At 42.3% G+C, this 19,474-nt stretch overlaps 2 protein-coding genes across 5 annotated transcripts; both read right to left on the reverse strand.

Moving 5' to 3' along the window:
- Positions 1–163: 163 nt before the first annotated feature.
- Positions 164–7,807, reverse strand: LOC135515651 (zinc finger protein 585A-like). Of its 4 annotated transcripts, none has more exons than XM_064939310.1 (7): positions 7,634–7,807; positions 6,989–7,128; positions 6,715–6,813; positions 6,309–6,404; positions 5,868–5,978; positions 5,583–5,706; positions 164–5,034 (listed from the first exon to the last, which is right to left on the reverse strand). In XM_064939310.1, the coding sequence occupies exons 1-7, from the start codon at positions 7,659–7,661 to the stop codon at positions 2,396–2,398; spliced, it is 3,237 nt and encodes a 1,078-aa protein (XP_064795382.1). In that variant the 5' UTR covers positions 7,662–7,807; the 3' UTR covers positions 164–2,395. The 4 variants fall into 4 exon arrangements, with proteins under 4 accessions (XP_064795382.1, XP_064795381.1, XP_064795380.1 ...); XM_064939309.1 differs by having other exon boundaries at positions 6,989–7,191; XM_064939308.1 differs by having other exon boundaries at positions 5,583–5,667; positions 6,989–7,191; positions 7,563–7,807.
- Positions 7,808–10,226: 2,419 nt separating this feature from the next.
- LOC135515656 (zinc finger protein 585A-like) lies at positions 10,227–19,398 on the reverse strand. Its single transcript, XM_064939322.1, has 7 exons — positions 19,232–19,398; positions 15,009–15,211; positions 14,634–14,732; positions 14,436–14,531; positions 14,189–14,299; positions 13,907–14,030; positions 10,227–13,381 (listed from the first exon to the last, which is right to left on the reverse strand). Exons 1-7 carry the CDS (start codon positions 19,254–19,256, stop codon positions 10,659–10,661), a joined length of 3,381 nt encoding a protein of 1,126 aa, XP_064795394.1. The 5' UTR covers positions 19,257–19,398; the 3' UTR covers positions 10,227–10,658.
- Between the last annotated feature and the right edge of the window lie 76 nt (positions 19,399–19,474).

Raw genomic sequence — 19,474 nt, forward strand, 5'->3', positions numbered from 1 at the left:
CCCACCTCCTTGCTTGTTCTACCTACGAAAACTCATCTGTTCCCATTGGAAACTACAGGCTGTGGTCTATCTTGGTTTAGTTATACAAATCTCTGGCTATATCGTCTCGAGTAATCAGTGAATCATCTCACAGATGCTAATATAATGCAATAAACTCTTCTGATGTTGCCAAAAAAGTGAATTTAATTCAAATGACAAAATCATATACAGCACGTTTCAATATTAAAATATTAAAATAAAGGTTAATAAAAGAAATGTAACCATAAAAATAAAGAGTGCATTCTTAATGAAAAGTTCAGCTATCACAGAAAAAACAATACTTGAAGTATTGGACTGGATATACCCACTATGATAAGTAGCTTAAAGGAAAATTACAAAAAAATTAGTCCATTGATGATGTTTCGCTTGTCAGGAATCAAGATTTTAAGATATGTAACTTTTAAAGTGCATTCGGAAAGTATTCAGAGCCCTTGACTTTTTCCACAGGTAACCACGGTTATGTGAGCTATATGGATCACTCCAATATATTGGTATCACTCCGCGGCGGAGGGATACATCCGAGGTGAGGATTAACAGATTTACTCCCGTGTACACCCGTGTCACGGCTGGAGTCCCCCTTATATATATATATTCAAACCCTTGGCCGCGAAATGCGTTCTCTACATCATTTTTGCGGCGACTCTAGCACCGTAGAGGATTGGAGTGATCCAAATAGCTCACATAACGGTGGTTACATACATAACTTTCGTTATATTTTACTATTTTGGATCACTCCAATATATTGGTATACCTGACCAGCCTGCGGCGAAATCCCAGTGCGGGACCGAGACGCAGGGGCCGTCAATGTGGAAGGGGAGGCCAGGACTGCTGAACCAACCGCAGAGGGAGGTGCCACATTTACCTGATAGTACCTAGCAAAAAGTGCATGAGGACAAAGCAGACAAAGAGCTGGTCTGTTGTTCTAACTGACCGTGTCCGCTCCACATAGGCAGCCAGTACCCCCTCAGGGCACAACATGCCGGATGGAGGCCCAGAATCCCCCGCCACTGCCGGGGGTCGTAAGCAGACAGGATAAAAGTTATGTTCACATGCCTGTCTGACAGAACCTTCGGGAGGAATAAAGGGTTGGGGCGGAGAGATGTACTCCTCCCCCTGGGTCCATCCGGTACCACTTAGAACTTACTGAAAGAGCATGGAGCTCACCCACACTCTTCATGGTAGTAATCGCTACCAAGAAGCCTCCTTCATAGAGCGGTGTTTCAGGTAGGCAGACTCCAACGGTTTGAAAGGCAGAATTGGATGTGTGCCAAGACCACATCCAGATCCCAGCTCGCCATTGAGCGGGTCCGTGCTGGACGCAGGCGATCTAAAGGACTCTCAAACCATGAGAAACAAGATTTTCTGGTCTGATGAAACCAAGATTGAATTCTTTGGCCTGAATCCCAAGCGTCACGTCTGGAAAAAACCTAGCACCATCCCTACAGTGAAGCATGGTGGCAGCATCATGCTGTTGGGATGTTTTTCAGCGGCAGGGACTGGGAGACTAGTCAGGATCAAGGAAAAATATGTTTAGAGCAAAGTACAGAGAGATCCTTGATGAAAACCTGCTCAGGACCTCAGACTGGGAAAAGATTCACCTTCCAACAGGACAACGACCCTAAGCACACAGCCAAGACAATGCAGGAGTGGCTTCGGGATAAGTTTCTGAAAGTCCTTGGGTGGTCCAGCCAGAACCCAGACTTGAACCAGATACATCATTTTTGGAGTATCCTGAAAATAGCTGTGCAGCGACGCTGCCCATCCAACCTGACAGAGCTTGAGAGGATCTGCAGAGAAGAACGGGAGAAACTCCCCAAATACAGGCGTGTCAAGCTTGTAGCATCAAACCCAAGAAGACTTGAGGCTGTAATCACTACTAAAGGTGCTTCAACAAAGTACTGAGTACAGGGTCTGAATAATTATGTAAATATGATATCATTTTTTTTGTTTAAAAAAAATATATATTTTACAACATTTCTAAAAACCTGTTCTTTGCTTTGTCATTATGGGGCATTGTGTTTAGATTGAGGGGGGAATTATTATTTTTTTAATAAAGCTGTAATGTCAAGGGGTCTAAATACTTTTCAAATGCACTGTACATCAACAATGGACTAATGAAACAAATACCAAAATATATGTTTTAGGGTGGATTTGTCCATCAAGTAAATTCAGTTGCCCATTGGTCATTTAGATTCTCTTTACAAATGACTTACAATCAGAACTTGCAACCGACTCTACACAACATTTTAGATGATCTATTCAAAATATCCACATAACTATCTGACGGACCTAGTTATTAAATCTATCAAAAAGAAAAATCTAAAAAACAACTTATATGCAAATGTACAACAATAACTCAATTTTCATTGAGGGAGTGAGTGAGTTGGTGAGCCTTGAGGCATCGAATTTGGGTGAAGGTTTCCCCACATTCCCCACATACATGCTTCTCTGTATGGGTTTTCTGGTGCCTTTTCATATGATGAGAAAATCTGAAACGTTTGTCACAAACGCTGCATGAAAATGGCTTCTCTCCTGTGTGAAGTCGTTGGTGTGATTTCAGGTAACCCGACTGGATGAAGGACTTTCCACAGTCTTGGCATTTGTATGGTCGCTCACCAGTATGGTATCTTTCATGCAGCCTCCTTTCATTTGCTGTGATGAAGGTTTTTTCGCAATAAGAGCATGGAAATGGTCTTTCTCCTGTGTGAGTAAGTTCATGTCTTTTCAATGACACTGCTTTGTAAAACTGCTTTCCACAGACTGTACAGGTAAATCTCACCCCCTCGTGAACTTGTTCAATGTGTGTATTCAGCTGAATCTTTGTCCGATAAGTCATGTCACACTGCGAACAAGAAAAAGGTTTCTCCTCTGAGTGAGTCCCCATATGCACCGACAGTTCAGAAGCGGCCCTGTAACTCTTTCCACACTGCCAGCACAGGAACGGCTTTTCTCCTGTGTGCTTCCTACTGTGTATAGTTAGAGAATTGGCTGTTCTGAATTTCTCTGGACAAACAGAACACTGGTACAGGTACTCTCCCGAGTGAACCCTCTCGTGGATGACAAGGTATGATAACTGAGTGAAGGTTTTCTCACATTGAGAGCAGGGGTATGGGCCTGTGAATTTATGTTGATGCAGATAGTGTTCTCTCAGACGCCCCAACAGGGTAAAGGTCTTCTCACACATGGTACACTGGATTTCCTTGTGCATCAGCTTGTGTCTGTCAAAGGCAATGGAGTTTGGGTATATCCTTCCACAATCAGAGCAATAGAATGGATTGTGAATTCGTTTGTGTGTTCTTAGGGAGGATGAGCCTTTGAATTCCTTGTCGCATTCATCACATTTGAATACCACCTTTCTTTCTTCCTCCTTGCATTCTGCCCTTGTGTCATCAGTGGCTAGCAGTTCACCAGCCTCATCTGGAGTAGCATCCTCTTGTTGCTGGTCCACCAACTTAGATGCTTCTTCTTGGTTCACCTTCAGACAGATATCCCTCTGGTGTTTCTTTAAACCATGCATGTACTTGAAGCGCTGTTCACAATTGCCACATTGATAAGGACGCTCATCTGAATGGGATCTCATATGAATAGCCATTCCTGAAGCACGGTTAAAAGTCTTCCCACACACAGTGCATGGTTTGGGTTCTTTGAGAGTCGGCACTGAAGTAGCAGCTGTGATGAGGGTCCCAGTGTCGTTTTCCTTGGTAGTGAGAGGACTGCTGCAACCTTCGGTTTTAACTTCCGGTTGTTGCTGGTCCACACTCTGACCCAAGTCTTCTAGGATGCCCTCGTGGCCAAGGATTTCCTGATGTTTCTTCAAGGTATCTTTGTACTTAAAACTTCTCTCACAAATAGCACAATGAAAGGGACGCTCCTTTGAGTGAGATTTCAAGTGCCTTTCCATGTCTGAGGTACGAGTCAAAATCCTACCACAGACACAACAGGTTTTTGAGTCAGACAGCCCTTTGTGAGATGGTTGCGGGTTTTCATCAGTGCCAAGAGATCCAGTGCTACCCATTGATTGGGATTCATCTTTCTCTGGCTGCGGTTCCCCCTTCTGTTGTAACAAATTTTGACCAACCTGACCTAAATCTTCCTGGTTCACTTTCTTACACAAATCTCTTTGGTGCCTCTTCAAATCATATGAATACTTGAATCTCTTATCACAATTTACACACCAAAATGGATGCTCTTTTGAGTGGGATCTCATGTGCCTTGCCATGTCTGAAGTACGAGTGAAAAACCTCCTACACAAAGAGCATGTTTTGGTGTCCAGAGGTCTTTTCTGTGTTAGCCCTGATGGAGAGAGCATCTTAAGGGGTGATGTGTTCGGAGATTTGCTAGTTGAGGGTTGTGGGATCTCTTCTTCATTTTCCCAATCAACGAAAGTTGAGAGGTTCTTTTCACAAACTGCTTGCTGGTGTCTCTTCAGATCATAAAGATCCTTGAAGCCAATTGCACATTTGAGGCACTTAAACCTATGATCATGATCTTGAGTGTGGCTTTGCTGGTGCCTTCTAAAGGACGTGGCTCGAGCAAAAGTCCTCCCACAGTCGGGGCATGTCTTCCTGAATGGGCCTCTTTTGCATGACTTCCTCAGGGAGGTGTGCACCTTGGAGGAGGATGGCTGTTGGATTGCCTGCTCGGAAGAATCCGTTTCACATGGTTTTTGTACTTTTGACCGTATTTTCCTAATCTGCAGCCTTTTGCTTTGTTTTGAGGTTTGAACGTGAATTCCGGTGACAGCTTGATTGTCCGTTTCCACACTTACAGGCTTCCTATTCATAGCATGCTCCATCTCAGTAAATGCGTCTCTTTGATCTTCATCTGGTGCAAGTAGTCGTCCATTTTCCTCTATTGTACCCTCCACCAACCCTTTTCCTTCCACTCTTGCCAAACATTCTGATAGTGAATCTACTTCTGTGGCAGTCACCACACGTACATGGGGAGGGAGAGACAGAGAGGAGAGGATGTAGTCACCAAAGGACGATGGAGTTTCTTTTTGTGCAAGGGGGAGACAAAAGACAGGTTAAACTGAATTAATATATTTTCTGCAACAGTGTTTGACCAACGTCATACATGTCAATTACATTTCCACAATCTTCTATAATTGTTATTTAATTTCAGTTTCATATTCCATTTGGTGCCCAACCCATGACTTACAAGACACTATTCATCAAGCACTTGTGCAAAACAACACAAAACAAAATGACATTTGACACTTTAGATGCACAATTCATATTTGCATCATGTACAACTGGCTTATACTTCAAATATTAGCAATTTTGGCACAGCCAATCCAAGCAACAACAAAAAATTAAAAAATTGTTACATACACGAGACAGGTGTAGTGAAATGTGTTGTTTTACATGGTCAGCCATAGTAATACGGCACTCCTGGAGAAAATTAGGGTTGAGTGCCTTGCTCAAGTGCAAAGACAGATTTTTACCATATCGGCTCAGATATTCGAACCAGCAACCTCTTGGTTACTGGCCCAACGCTCTAGGCTACCTGTTATGGATTCTCTAAGTCTGTACGATACTCACCGATGGAGTCCAAATGTCCACGTTTTCTGTGGTACTGGAGCAGGGTCCTCAATTGTATGGGGTCAGGTACAAACTGTACACATTTCTCAAGGGCAGAGGGGACAGCACTTAACAAGGAGGCAGTCTTGAGAGAGAGGAGCATGTTTGAAATCATTAACCCACTACAAACTCATGTTCGACTCACAGTTTATTAAACATGAAAATAGGATTGATTATTATTGATTGGTATTCTTGACTTCTAATTCCCCAAGCTAAATAGATAAAGGTGTTATTCATTCTTATTACCTGTTCAAGGTCTGGGATGGGAAGTAACTTCTCCAGTCTGGAAAGGAATTCTAACATCAGCATCTGTATTGCAGTGTCATACTTGGGCCCAAATTCCACAGGGAACACATCCTAGGAGAGAATACATTAATTTAACAATTAATGTCAATAATTAGCCTAGTATTTGCCTTTTGTAACCTATACCAGCAAACTTTTTGGCTCAAGGACCACATCAGGGTTTCAAAATTCCGAGGGCCACACAGCTTTTGTTTTTCAAGTTATCTGCAGTTATCTGAAATTATATAGGTCCATTATTATTTCTACATACTTTTTATTTGGTTTTATGTGTTAAAATGTAGCCTGGAGTTATTTTTTTATCCAAAATAATCATGGAACTGGATAGGGAAGTCAAGCAGAAAGAGGTGGTCACTTTCCTACCATATACGTAAGAGCAACACAAACCTGGTAAAAGGTCTCCCTTTCACTTGGGTCTTTCAGCAGAGATTCAACCAGCTCCACAAAGTTTGATTCAGATAATTCCACCTCTGCATCACTTGACTGCAACAAAACGCACACAACAATTAAATAATCACATTTTACAACTCAATGGGGCGGCAGGATAGCCTAGTGGTTAGAGCGTTGGACTAGTAACTGAAAGGTTGCAAGTTCAAATCCCCATCCTGACAAGGTAAAAATCAGTTGTTCTGCCCCTGAACAGGCAGTTAACACACTGTTCCTAGGTTGTCATTGAAAATAAGAATTTGTTCTTAACTGACTTGCATAGTTAAATAAGGGTAAAATACATTTAAAAAATGACAGAACATTTAGAGTGGCACAGGTCTTTGCTCCCTCCCAGAAAGATACTCACCTTTGCTTCCCCAGTGGATATGAGGCTTTGGATCCTGTCCAGGTGTTGCTGAATGTCTTGGTCTGCTGTCTGCTCAGTGCGACACAACTCCAGAACCATCTAAAATTTGAAGATAAGGGCCAAGGGCAGTGTTTGAGAAACCAGGGTCTTTATCTCAATCAATGTTTAACAGCTGGCTGTTTTAGGCTAGAGTCAACAATACTGTTGTCAGAGAGTAACCTCACATGATCTTGTTGCATGTTTCTTTTTCCCCATTCTGAACCCAATCTCTTACCCTTGCTCGAAGCCCCAGAATGAGTTGGGCCCTCTGACTGCAACTCAAAAGCTCTGGCACAATCTCTGTCACCGTGGTGACAAACTCCTCCAGCATCCCATAATCTTGAACGTCTCCTCGCTGAACCACTTGCCACATGGCTGCAGAGACAAGCCGCAGTGGTGGAATGAAGAGACGCAGAGAGGGAAGAAGAAGAGGGGGACCTAAAAATAAGGAAATGAGCCGTAATAATGATTGAAATAATACTGAACTGATATTGAAAGTTAGAGATGGTTCAAAAACCTTTCAAATATTTCCTCAATGTTCATTATTTAACTTGTAAGACAAAATGAAACCAATGGAATTGCCCCAAACGTGGAAACTGCATTCATACGAACTAATCAAGCGCACCAGATTAGTTCCAAATATTGAGGTCCCTATCTAGCAACTCATTTGGTTAAAGGGAAAAAAAATATAACATGCTTGCCAAGGTAATTGTACATCTAAATAGGCTATCCCTTAAAAAATATAACAGTGGATGATTCAGAAGTATTAGTCCTCCCGCTTCTAACATACTTAAAAGATCGAAACATACGGAAATTTAGCGAGGATACGCCATGTTGAACATCAAGCACACCAAGTCTAGTGAAAACAAATCCGCAATACCATTTTCGCTGGGATTTTGACATTGCATCTCGTCCTCATACAAAAGTAGTCACGCACGAAGCTTGAAAATTAGTTTAGTGTTTGTTATAAAGATGGTTTCCAAAGTTAAAATGCTTACAACAGTTTTAAAACCTAACCGTCGGTAGCATTGTGACACTGAACGTAGCCCGTTCAATTTCCGGTTGCGTTTACACCCCCAGAATAAAAGTCCTCGTGAATTGAGTTAAAATTCGGAATAGATTTTTTAAGAAAGTCATCTTTGTCAGCAAGTACGGTTATTGACTTGGTGTGCCAACTAAAAATAATTCTTACAATAGTTAGCAATTCCCTTGTATAATAATAAAACGTATTTAAAAACTCACCTGCAAGTGTGTAAATCCCAGAGTCTGGCATGGCTCAATAATGTGTCCTTAAATGTGAGGGTCAACAATGTGCAACAATAAAACACAGCCTAAAAAGATGACTTTGAAACAATGTACAGTACACCATAAACTATGTGGATCACATTATGTGCATTGAAATCAAGATTGCCCTCTTTCTCCATCTCCTCATGTGTAACCTACTAGATGGATTTACCCCTGTCATGCTCCTTCCACAAACAGCAAACTGGAAAAAAGCCCACACCATAATCAATGACCATTCCCATATTCTCCATGTTTGCCTCATTTATGGCTCTTCGTCAAATGGTAATGCAAAATGATGAATGGTACAAAAATGATATATGGTACTCTAATGATCGCATCAAATAAATAAACCCCCCAATGTGAAAAGCGGTTGGTTGGCCTTTAAATTGATTAATTGATATACCAGTATGGGCAAGTTTCTGATAAAGTCAGAGGCAGGTTACATGTTGGTCCTAGTTTTCTGAAACATCAAAGAAAAAGGAAAATAGTTGCTGTGGAAAAAGGGGTAATACGCTATTTTGCGTTTGGGTTCTCTGAAATGTGGGAGAAAGTGAGATATATGATAGCTGGGCATTTTGCAATGGGCGTTGTGCTTGTTTCAGCCCGCAGAGGGAGCCGCTCGCTCTACTGGTTGCTTCACGCGCTCTCCCACAGAGGCTCTCCGCGCTGGCATGACTAGTTAAAACTGATGAGGCACCAGATAAACTAAATATTTTTAACGTTATCATCACGGTGAGCAAGTTGTAAACCATAGGATAGGAAACCACAAGTTAAACGGAGTGTAGTGATATAACTGTTGTTATTTTATTTTTTGATAGTTTAATACATTTATAAAAGCCCGTTAACATAGAATTCGGCTAAAGTTCGCTCCAGTCCAGCTAGCCTGTCGTAGTCATGGCGACAGGATCAACGAACGTTCTTGCGGAGTAACAAAATGATACATTGTAAATGGCTGTTTTAGGGATATGTTGAGAATCTATTAAATAATATGATAATTAATACCTTTTAAAAACATGTTTTTTTTATTATGTTGGCTATTTAGAATAGTATAAGACTAGCCAATTCAGTTGAATGAGAGCAAACTGAAAAATGCATTGAAGAGATAAATTAGTTTACGGTTTCCGACTCCTGTCATTCTTCTCAACATGCTCTATCCAGCTCCCAAGGTTTTAGAGGGTACACTACTAGACCATGTGTGTTGTGGTTTTTCACTATGAGCTAAAGGGGTTTAAGAGGGTACTAGGTTTACGCTTAGCCATTTCAGAGCTACTATAGTAGTCAATGTTGCATTATGCGAGTATCATAAATTACTTCGATTTTGGTCATATTACCCGGAAAACGGTGGGGCACAGACCATCATAATTCACTGTAAACAACAACCATGCTTTTGTTTTACAACATGCTACTAGTACAAAACCAATGGTATTTTTAAAATTGTATTACCATTGTTCATTTTTGTACCATGGTAGCTAGTACATTTTTTTATCACGTTTTTTGGCAGGAAAATATCGTGGTACTGGTGGGGGGAAAAACTGATAGTACATTTAAGGAAATGAGTGCCTCCCACAACGCAGGCGATGAGGAGCTGGTGAGGAGCAACTGCAGAACATTGGAAGTCGACTGCAGTCAAAACTTCGTGACTTTTGATCACATGTTGTTGTAAAGTTCATGCAGTCCACATGTAGACGCATGTCGGAACATGTTTATCCCCACAATGCAAGTTTGAAAGGTTGGTCACTGATTTAACAAACGTGATCCACTCGAGCATCCATGGTGTTGCACTTGGTTATGAGTATATAATTTGTGCTGTTCGTGTATGCTGTCATGTTGCTGACTCACGTGCCCAAAATAATTGCCATGCGGAGACAGTTTTAGTGGTTTAAAGAAGGCCTGAGTAAGGCCAACAGGTCACAAATATTCCAAACTTGGATGAATTATTTCTCCATTACCCTTTTGGATAAAAATGTAAAAAAGCCAATATGCCCGAAAAAAATACCCTTCTTCCAAAAGGACCTTTCTATGGATTAGCCTTCCTTTCAGTTAAATCAAAAGTCATTCATACTTTTGTTCCAGTGTCACTGGGACATTTGAGGACCAGCGATGCTGACCTGAATGATACAAATATGACTGATACAAAATTCAACCAACGCTTGCAGAAATGTATGAAGTGAATCTGTGCAAGATATGAATGTGAATACACACGTTTTTAAATCAGATATGTTCATGTCCTCCTTTATTATTGCTATTGTCAGAAAATGCAATGTTGTAGTTATTTGAGAATAACAGTTTACATTACAATTTAGCTATTGAAATTATATAGGGAATTATGAAAAAAAGATTAAATGAACAACAAACAAAAAAACTATTAAAAGCAAAAGGTGTTAAACCAGTGTTTTATATATATATATATATTACAGTACACAACAAGAACTGAAATGCCAGAGTGGTAATGCTTTTGACTCCGGTCCACATATACCTGGTGACGAGGGTTCAAACTCCTTCTCTGCCCTTCTGTCTGTGCCCCTACTTTCCTTCTACCTCACTACTTTCCCTGCTGTACCGTCTTAAAATTAATAACAATAAAAAGGAACATCAGAGTTCAAAAAATAAATAAATCTATTTTAATTCCCAGGGTGAGTGCATAGGTGTTCAGTCAGGCGCTTTTTTTGAGCGAAAGCTAACCCACATTCTCCACACACATGTGGCTTATTTTTTCTTGTATGGGTTCGCTCGTGTTTTAACCTATGATAAGACAATCTGAAACTTTTATCACAAAAGCTACATGCAAATGGCTTCTCTCCTGTGTGAAGACGTCGGTGAGATTTCAGGTAACCTGACTGAATGAAAGACTTTCCACAGTCTTGACATTTGTATGGTCTCTCACCAGTATGGTATCTTTCATGCAGCCTTTTTTCATTGGCAGTGATGAAGGTTTTTGTGCAATAGGAGCATGGAAATGGTCTTTCTCCTGTGTGAGTGAGTTCGTGTCTTTTTAATGACACTGCTTTGTAAAACTGCTTTCCACAGATTGTACAAGGGTATCTCACCCCCTCATGAACTTGTTCAATGTGTGAATTCATCTGAAGTTTTGTTCTGTAGGACATGTCACACTGCGAACAGGAAAATGGTCTCTCCTCTGAGTGGGTCCCCATATGCACCGACAGTTCTCCAGCAGCCTTGAAGCTCTTTCCACACTGCCAGCACAGGAACGGCTTTTCTCCTGTGTGCTTCCTACTGTGTATAGTTAGAGAATTTGCTGAATTAAACTTTGCATGACAAACAGAGCACTGGTACAGGTACTCTCCTGAATGAACCCTCTCGTGGATGACAAGGTATGATAACTGAGTGAAGGTTTTCTCACATTGAGAGCAGGGGTATGGGCCTGTGAATTTATGTTGATGCAGATAGTGATCTCTCAGACGACCCAACAGGGTAAAGGTCTTCTCACACATGGTACACTGGAATTCCTTATGCTGCATCAGCTTGTGTCTGTCAAGGGCAATGGAGTTTGGGAGGACCCTTCCACAATCAGAGCAATAGAATGGGTTGTGAATTCGCTTGTGTGTCCTTAGGGATGATGAACCTTTGAAGTCCTTCCCACAATCATCACATTTGAAGACCACCTTTCTTTTTTCACATTGGAAGACCACCTTTATTTTTTCCTCTTTGCATGAACTTTCCTGGTGTTGCTTCAAATTACAGATGTCATCGAAACACTTTCCACATTTTTTACACCAGTGAACCAGTTGTAGTCGACTGGTAGATGTCTCTGGGGTATCAGCATTAACAGCCACCAGTTCACTAGACTCCTCCTCTTGGTGCTGGTCTACCATCTGAGAGGACTCTTCTCGGTTCACCTTACAAATATATCTCTGGTGTTGATTCAAACTTTGCTTGTACTTAAAACGCTGCTCACAGTTGACACATTGGTAAGGACGCTCTTCTGAATGGGATCTCATATGAGTAGCTAAATGAGAAGCACAGTCCAAAATCTTCCCACACACAGTGCATGCGTGTTCTTTGGCAGTTGGTGCTGGAGTAAAAGCCTTGATAAGGAGCTCAGTGTCGTTTTCCTTGGTAGTGAGAGGGCTGCTGCAACTCTCTGTGTTAACTTCCACTTGTTGATGGTCCACACTCAGATCAAAGTCTTCTAGGATGCCCTCGTGTCCAAGGATTTCCTGATGTTTCTTCAAAGAGTCTTTGTACTTAAAGCTTCTCTCACAAATAGCACAATGAAAGGGACGTGCCTTTGAGTGAGATTTCAAGTGCCTTTCCATCTGTGAGGTACAAGTCAAAATCTTACCACAGACACAACAGGTTTTGGAATCTACCTGGGTTCGATTCTCTGCAGTGGCAAGAAAAACCTTCTCTGGTTGCAGGCCACTCTTTTGTTGTGCCATGTTCTGATCAACATCCTGACACAAATCTCCCTGGGTCACTTTCTGACACAATTCTCCCTGATGTTTTCTAAAATCGTATGAATACTTGAATCTCTTACCACAATTGACACACCTAAATGGACGCTCTTTTGAGTGGGAGCTCATGTGCCTCACCAAGCTTGATGTACGAGTAAAAAACCTCCCACACACAGAGCATGTGTTCGTGGCTGTGATAGTGTCCAGAGTTCCTTGATGAGATGGCCCTGGTGGACAGGGAGTCTTGAGGAGTGATGGGATCTGAGATTTGCTAGTTGAGGGTTGTGGGATCTCTTCCTCATTTTTATCTTCATCCAACATGTTTAGCTCCTTTTCACAAACTCGCCTCTGGTGTCTCTTCAGACTTTGACCATCCGAGAAGAATTTTTCACATATGTGGCACTTAAACTTGAGATTTTCAGTGTGGGTTAGCTGATGCCTTTTCATGGCTGCAACCCGAGTGAATGTCTTTCCACATACTTCACATGCCTTATTGAATGGGCCTCTTCTGCATGAATTCTTTGGGGAAGGACACACCTTGGAGGATGATGGCTGTCCGTTTGCAAGCCCAGTTTTTTTAGGTTTTCTCCCTTTTGAACACATTTCCTTAATCTGCAGCCTTTTGCTTCGTTTTAATTGTGATGGTCTGAGTAAATTCAAGCCAGTGACAGCTTGATTGTCATTTCCCCCAACGGCAGACTCCATGTCCATACCGTAATCTGGCTCAGTAATTATGTATCTTCTAACTTCATCTGCTGGGACATCGATTTCCTTTGTCCGATTCTCCAACAACTCTCTTGCTTCCATTCCCTCCAAATTCATGCCTTCTGATTGTGTATCTGAATCTACATCTGGGGCAGTCACCACTCGCACATATGGAGGAAGAGACAGAGAGGAGAGGATGAAGTCACCAAAGGACGATGGAGTTCCTTTTTATGCAAAAGAGGGAGACAATGACAAAAAAGTTCCACTGTGAATTCACTTTTTTTGCAACAGTAGTTGACTAACATCATACATGCAAATTATGTAAATGCCTCAAATATAAACTTTTACCGATAAAAGTCACATTTGTTCTACTTGACACATCATTCAAGTAATAAGGCCGAGGGCGTGTGGTACATTTAAGCATAAGGCCGAGGGGGTGTGGTATATGGCCAATATACCACGGCTAAGGGCTGTCCCTAAGCACGACGCAATGTGGAGTGCCTGTATACAGCCCTTAGCAGTAGTATATTGGCCATACACCCCAAAAAAGGTGCCTTATTGCTAATATAAACTGGTTACCAACGTAATTAGAGCAGTAAACAAGTATTTATACATCATACCTGTGGCAAATTGTTTGATATACACATGGCTGAAATTCGGTATCAACCAATCAGCATCCAAGACCCAAACTACCCCATTTATAATTGCAATTTTGGCACAACCAATCTAGAACACTGTATGATACTTACGGATGGAGTCCAAATGTCCAAGTTTTCTGTGGTACTGGAGCAGGGTCCTCAATTGTATGGGGTCAGGTACAAACTGTACACATTTCTCCAGGGCAGAGGGGACAGCACTTAACAAGGAGGCAGTCTTGAGAGAGAGGAGCATGTTTGAAATCATTAACCCACTACAAACTCATGTCCGACTCACAGTTTATTAAACATGAAAATATTATTGATTATTACTTGGTATTCTTGACTTCTAATTCCCCAAGCTAAATAGATAAAGGTGTTATTCATTCTTATTACCTGTTCAAGGTCTGGTATGGGAAGTAACTTCTCCAGTCTGGAAAGGAATTCTAACATCAGCATCTGTATTGCAGTGTCATACTTGGGCCCAAATTCCACAGGGAACACATCCTAGGAGAGAATAAATGAACCTAAAATGCCAATAATACCTATATTTATATTGGTTTGAAACAATATAAAACTAGGCCACTAAAACCTAGACCAGCAAAGCTTTTATACTTTCCCACCGTATAAGAGCAACACAAACCTGGTAGAAGTTCTCCCTTTCACTTGGGTCTTTCAGCAGAGATTCAACCAGCTCTACAAAGTTTGATTCAGAGAATTCCACCTCTGCATCACTTGACTGCAACAAAACACATACAACAATTAAATAATCACATTTAACAACTCAATGACACAACATTTAGAGTGACATAGGCCTCTGCTCCCTCCCAGAAAGACTCACCTCTGCTTCTCCAGTGGATATGAGGCTTCGGATCCTGTCCAGGTGTTGCTGAATGTCTTGGTCTGCTGTCTGCTCAGTGCGACACAACTCCAGAACCATCTAAAATTACAGATGACCAGTCAGGAGTAGAGCAAAGGTCAACCACACGCTTCGTAGGCATTGCTCTGCTCTCATTGGGACACATTTGGAGAAAATGTTAGCTAGCCTAGCTAAGGGCCAACGGCAGTATTTGAGAAACCAGTGTCAGGGTCTTCATCTCAGCCAATGTTTAACAGCTGGGTGGTTTATGCTAGAGTCAACAATATTGTTGTCAGAGACTAACCTCAATGATCGTGTTGCATGTTTATTTTCCCCATTCTGAACCCAATCTCTTACCCTTGCTCGAAGCCCCAGAATGAGTTGGGCCCTCTGACTGCAACTCAAAAGCTCTGGCACAATGTCGGTCAAAGTGGTGACAAACTCCTCCAGCATCCCATAATCTTGAACGTCTCCTCGCTGAACCACTTGCCACATGGCTGCAGAGACAAGCCGCAGTGGTGGAATGAAGAGACGCAGAGAGGGAAGAAGAAGAGGGGGACCTAAAAAAAAAAAGGAAAATAATTTGTAAATAAAGCCACCCAGATGTCTTGCTAGCTAAGAAGTTATCACACTGCACTGTACAGTCACCTTTACCAGATGTATACATTCATAGATCCTAGGTATAGTTAGAAGGGGAGGTCTAAATGCTATACTGAACAAAAATATAAAAACATACCATTTCAACGATTTCACTGAGTTACAATTCATTTAAGAAAATTAGTAGATTTAAATAAATTCATTAGGTTCTAATTTATGGATTTCACATGACTGGGCAGGGTCGCAGCCATGGGTGGGCGTAGGCCCACCCAATTGGAAGTCATTTCCAGCCAAACAGAATTCGTTTCTCTCCACAAAGGGGCTTTATTACAGACATAAAAACTTCTGTTTCATCAGCTGTCTGGGTGGCTGGTCTCAGTCGATCCTGCAGGTGAAGAAGCCGTGCAGTAGCAGAGAAAAAAAGTTTATGACTAGGGTGGCTGGAGTCTGACAATTTTTAGGGCCTTCCTCTGACTACGCCTTGTATATAGGTCCTGGATGGCAGGAAGCTTTGCCCACGGTGATGTACTGGGCCGTACGCACTACTCTGTAGTGCCTTGCGGTTGAAGGCTGAATAGTTGCCATTTCAGGCAGTGATTCAACCCATCAAGATGCTCTCGGTGGTGCCGCTGTAAAACATTGAGGATGTGAGGACCCATGCCAAATCTTTTCAGTCTCCTGAGGGGGAATAGGTTTTGTCGTGCCCTCTTCACGACTGTCTTGATGTGCTTGGACCATGTTAGTGAGTTGGTTACGTGGATTCCAAGAAACTTGAAGCGCCTAACCTGCTCCACTACAACCCTGTCGCTGAGAATGGAGGCGTGCTTGGTCCTCCTTTTCCTGTAGTCCACAATCATCTCTTTTGTCTTGATCATGTTGAGGGAGAGGTTGTTGTCTTTGCGCCATACGGTCAGGTCACTGACCTCCTCTCCATAGGCTGTCTGATCTTTGTCGGTAATCAGGCCTACCACTGTTGTGTCATCAGCAATCATAATGACAGCGTTGGAGTTGTGCCTAGCCATGCAGTCAAGAGTGAACAGGGAGTACAGGAGGGGACTGAGCACGCACCCCTGAGGGGCCCCCGTGTTGAGGATCAGCGTGGCGGATGTGTTGTTACCTACCCATACCACCTGGGGGGGGGCGTAAGGAAGTCCAGGATCCAGTTGCAGAGGGAGGTGTTTAGTCCCAGGGTCCTTAGTTTAGTGATGACCTTGGAAGGCACTATGGTGTTGAACGCTGAGCTGTCGTCAATGAATAGCACTCTCACATAGGTGTTCCTTTTATCTAGGTGTGAACGGGCAGCGTGGCGTGCAATAGAGATTGCATCATCTGTGGATATATTGGTGCGGTATGCAAATTGGAATAGGTCTAGGATTTCTTGGATTATGGTTTTGAATTGAGCCATGACCAGCCTTTCAAAGCATTTCATGGCTACAGACATGAGTGCTACGGGTTGGTAGTCATTTAGGCAGTTTACCTTAGTGATCTTGGGCACAGGGACTATGGTGGTCTGCTTGAGAGGTTGAAAAATGTCAGTGAAGACACTTGCCAGTTGGTCAACGCATGCTCGGAGTACACGTCCTGATAATCCGTCTGGCCCTGCGGCCTTGTGAATGTTAACCTGTTTAAAGGTATTACATCGGCTGCGGAGAGCGTGATCACACAGTCATCCAGAACAGCTGATGCGCTCATGCATGTTTCAGTGTTACTTGCCTCGAAGCGAGCATAGAAGTTATTTAGCTCATCTGGCTGCTCTCGGCTGTGCTTCCCTTTGTAGTCTGTAATAGTTGGCAAGCCCTGACACATCCGACGAGCGTCGGAGCTGGTGTAGTACAATTTGATCTTAGTCCTGTATTGAAGCTTTGCCTGTTTGATGGTTCGGAGGGCATAGCGGGATTTCTCATAAGCTTCCGGGTTAGAGTCTCGCTCCTTGAAAGAGGCAGCTCTACCCTTTATCTCAGTGCCGTATGTTGCCTGTAATCCATGGCTTCTGGTTGGGGTATGTACGTGCAATCACTGTGGGTACGACATCCTCGATTCACTTATTGATAAAGCCAGTGATGGATGTGGTGTACTCCTCAATGTCATCAGAAGAATACCAGAACATATTCCAGTCTGTGTTAGCAAAACAGTCCTGTAGCTTGGCATCTGCTTCACCTGACCACTGTTTTATAGACCAAGTCACTGGTGCTTCCTGCTTTAATTTTTGCTGGTAATCAGGAATCAGGAGGATAGAATTATGGTCATATTTGTCAAATGGAGGGCGAGGGAGAGGTTTGTACAAATCTCTGTGTGTGGAGTAAAGGTGGTCCCCCCCTCTGGTTGCACATTTAACGTGCTGTAGGGAAACAAATCAGTTTTACCTAATTTCTTTCCCTGCATTAAAGCCCCCGGCCAATAGGAGCACCGCATCTGGATGAGCATTTTCCTGTTTGCTTATGGCGGTATACAGCTCATTGAGTGTGCTGTTAGTGCCAGCGTCTATGGTGGTACGTAGACAGCTACAAAAATACAGATAAAAACTCTCTAGGTAGATAGTGTGGTCTACAGCTTATCATGAGATACTCTTCCTCAGGTGAGCAGGTCAGATATCATGCATCAGCTGTTTACATATATGCATTGGCCCCGCCCCGTGTCTTACCAGAGGCTGCTGTTCTAACCTGCCAATAGAGTGCATAACCCACCAGCTGTATGTTCTTAATGTCGTCATTCAGCCACGAGTCAGTGAAACATAAGATATTACAGTTTTTAATGTCCCGTTGGCAGGATATACGCGCTTTCAGTTCTTCCCATTTATTTTCCAGCAATTGAACGTTAGCTCGCAGGACGGAAGGCAAAGGCAAATTAGCCACTTGTCGCCTGATCCTCACAATACACCCTGATATTTTCCAGAGAGTGGCGGGGATCTAGGTCTGGTGTCTGTAGTATATCCCTCTAATCTGACTCATTTTAGAAAAACTCTGTCTAATCTGAGGTGAGTAATCACAGTTCTGATGTCCAGAAGCTCTTTTCGGTCATAAGAGACAGTAGCAGCAATATTATGTACAAAACAAGTTATGAAGAATGCAAAAAAAATGTTTTTGCATGGTTGGTTAAGACCTGATAAGACATCAGCCATCCCCTCCAGGGACATCATCAGATGTCTTTGGCGGTGGCTTATGGTAGAGATATGAACATTCAATTGTCTGGCAACAGCTCTGGTGGACATCCCTGGAGTCAGCATGTCAATTGCACACTCCCTCTCAACTTGAGACATCTGTGGCATTGTGTTGTGTGACAAAACTGAACATTTTGGAGTGGCCTTTTATTGTCCTCAGCACAAGGGGCACCTGTGTAATGATCATGCTGTTTAATCAGCTTCTTGATATGCCTCACCTGTAATGGGGACAGATTATCCCTTTGGACGTCCAACTCTGACGTCACCCCATTTAAATTGAAACGTAATAAAGTAAGGGTAAGGACGTCCCAAGGAGCCCAATCTCAGCATCTACATACAGTGCGGGGCTAAAGAAATTGATATGAGCCGCAACCCTGATTGAATACTGAACAGATTCAAAGTTGAATTTAACATAAAACAGTGCTGCTTCAAATACATATTTAAAATATTTACTAAAAATTTAGCAGATTTCAAATAACAAAGAAACCTATGGTGATGCCCCAAACGTGCGAACTGCATGCACAAGCCAACAACGCGCACCCGATTTCGAATATGTTTAAAAATACTATTTTGGGGTGGTAAAAACAATGCATTCTTGTCAAGTTAACGTTAGGCCTATATGTTCTCCTACAATGCAAAGCGCGCTGAATAACTACATAAATCCAATCAATTATTATTAAACAGGCTATCCCTTACAAAACATAACAGTGGATGATTCTGAAATACTAGTCCTCCCATGCTAAAAGAACGACAAATGCAAATTTAGCAAGGATACGCCATGTTGAACATCAAGCACACCAAGCCTAGTTAACAAAATTCACAATACCATTTTCGTCAGGATTCTCGTCCATCTCGTCCTCATACCATATTCACCCCAAAAACATGAAATGTTGCTAAGTGTGACAGCTATGATTTCTACGTTAAAAGGCTTGCAAGTTTGAAACCTTATCTTCAATAGCAGTGTGACCGTGAATTTAGTCCGTTCAATTTCCGGTTGCGTTTACCGCCCACAAATTTCTGAATAACAAATCCCCGTGAAGTTGTACATTATTAGAAATACATATTTTCC

Source organism: Oncorhynchus masou, chromosome 27, assembly GCF_036934945.1.
Source record: "Oncorhynchus masou masou isolate Uvic2021 chromosome 27, UVic_Omas_1.1, whole genome shotgun sequence".
Taxonomy (NCBI): Eukaryota; Metazoa; Chordata; class Actinopteri; order Salmoniformes; family Salmonidae; genus Oncorhynchus; species Oncorhynchus masou.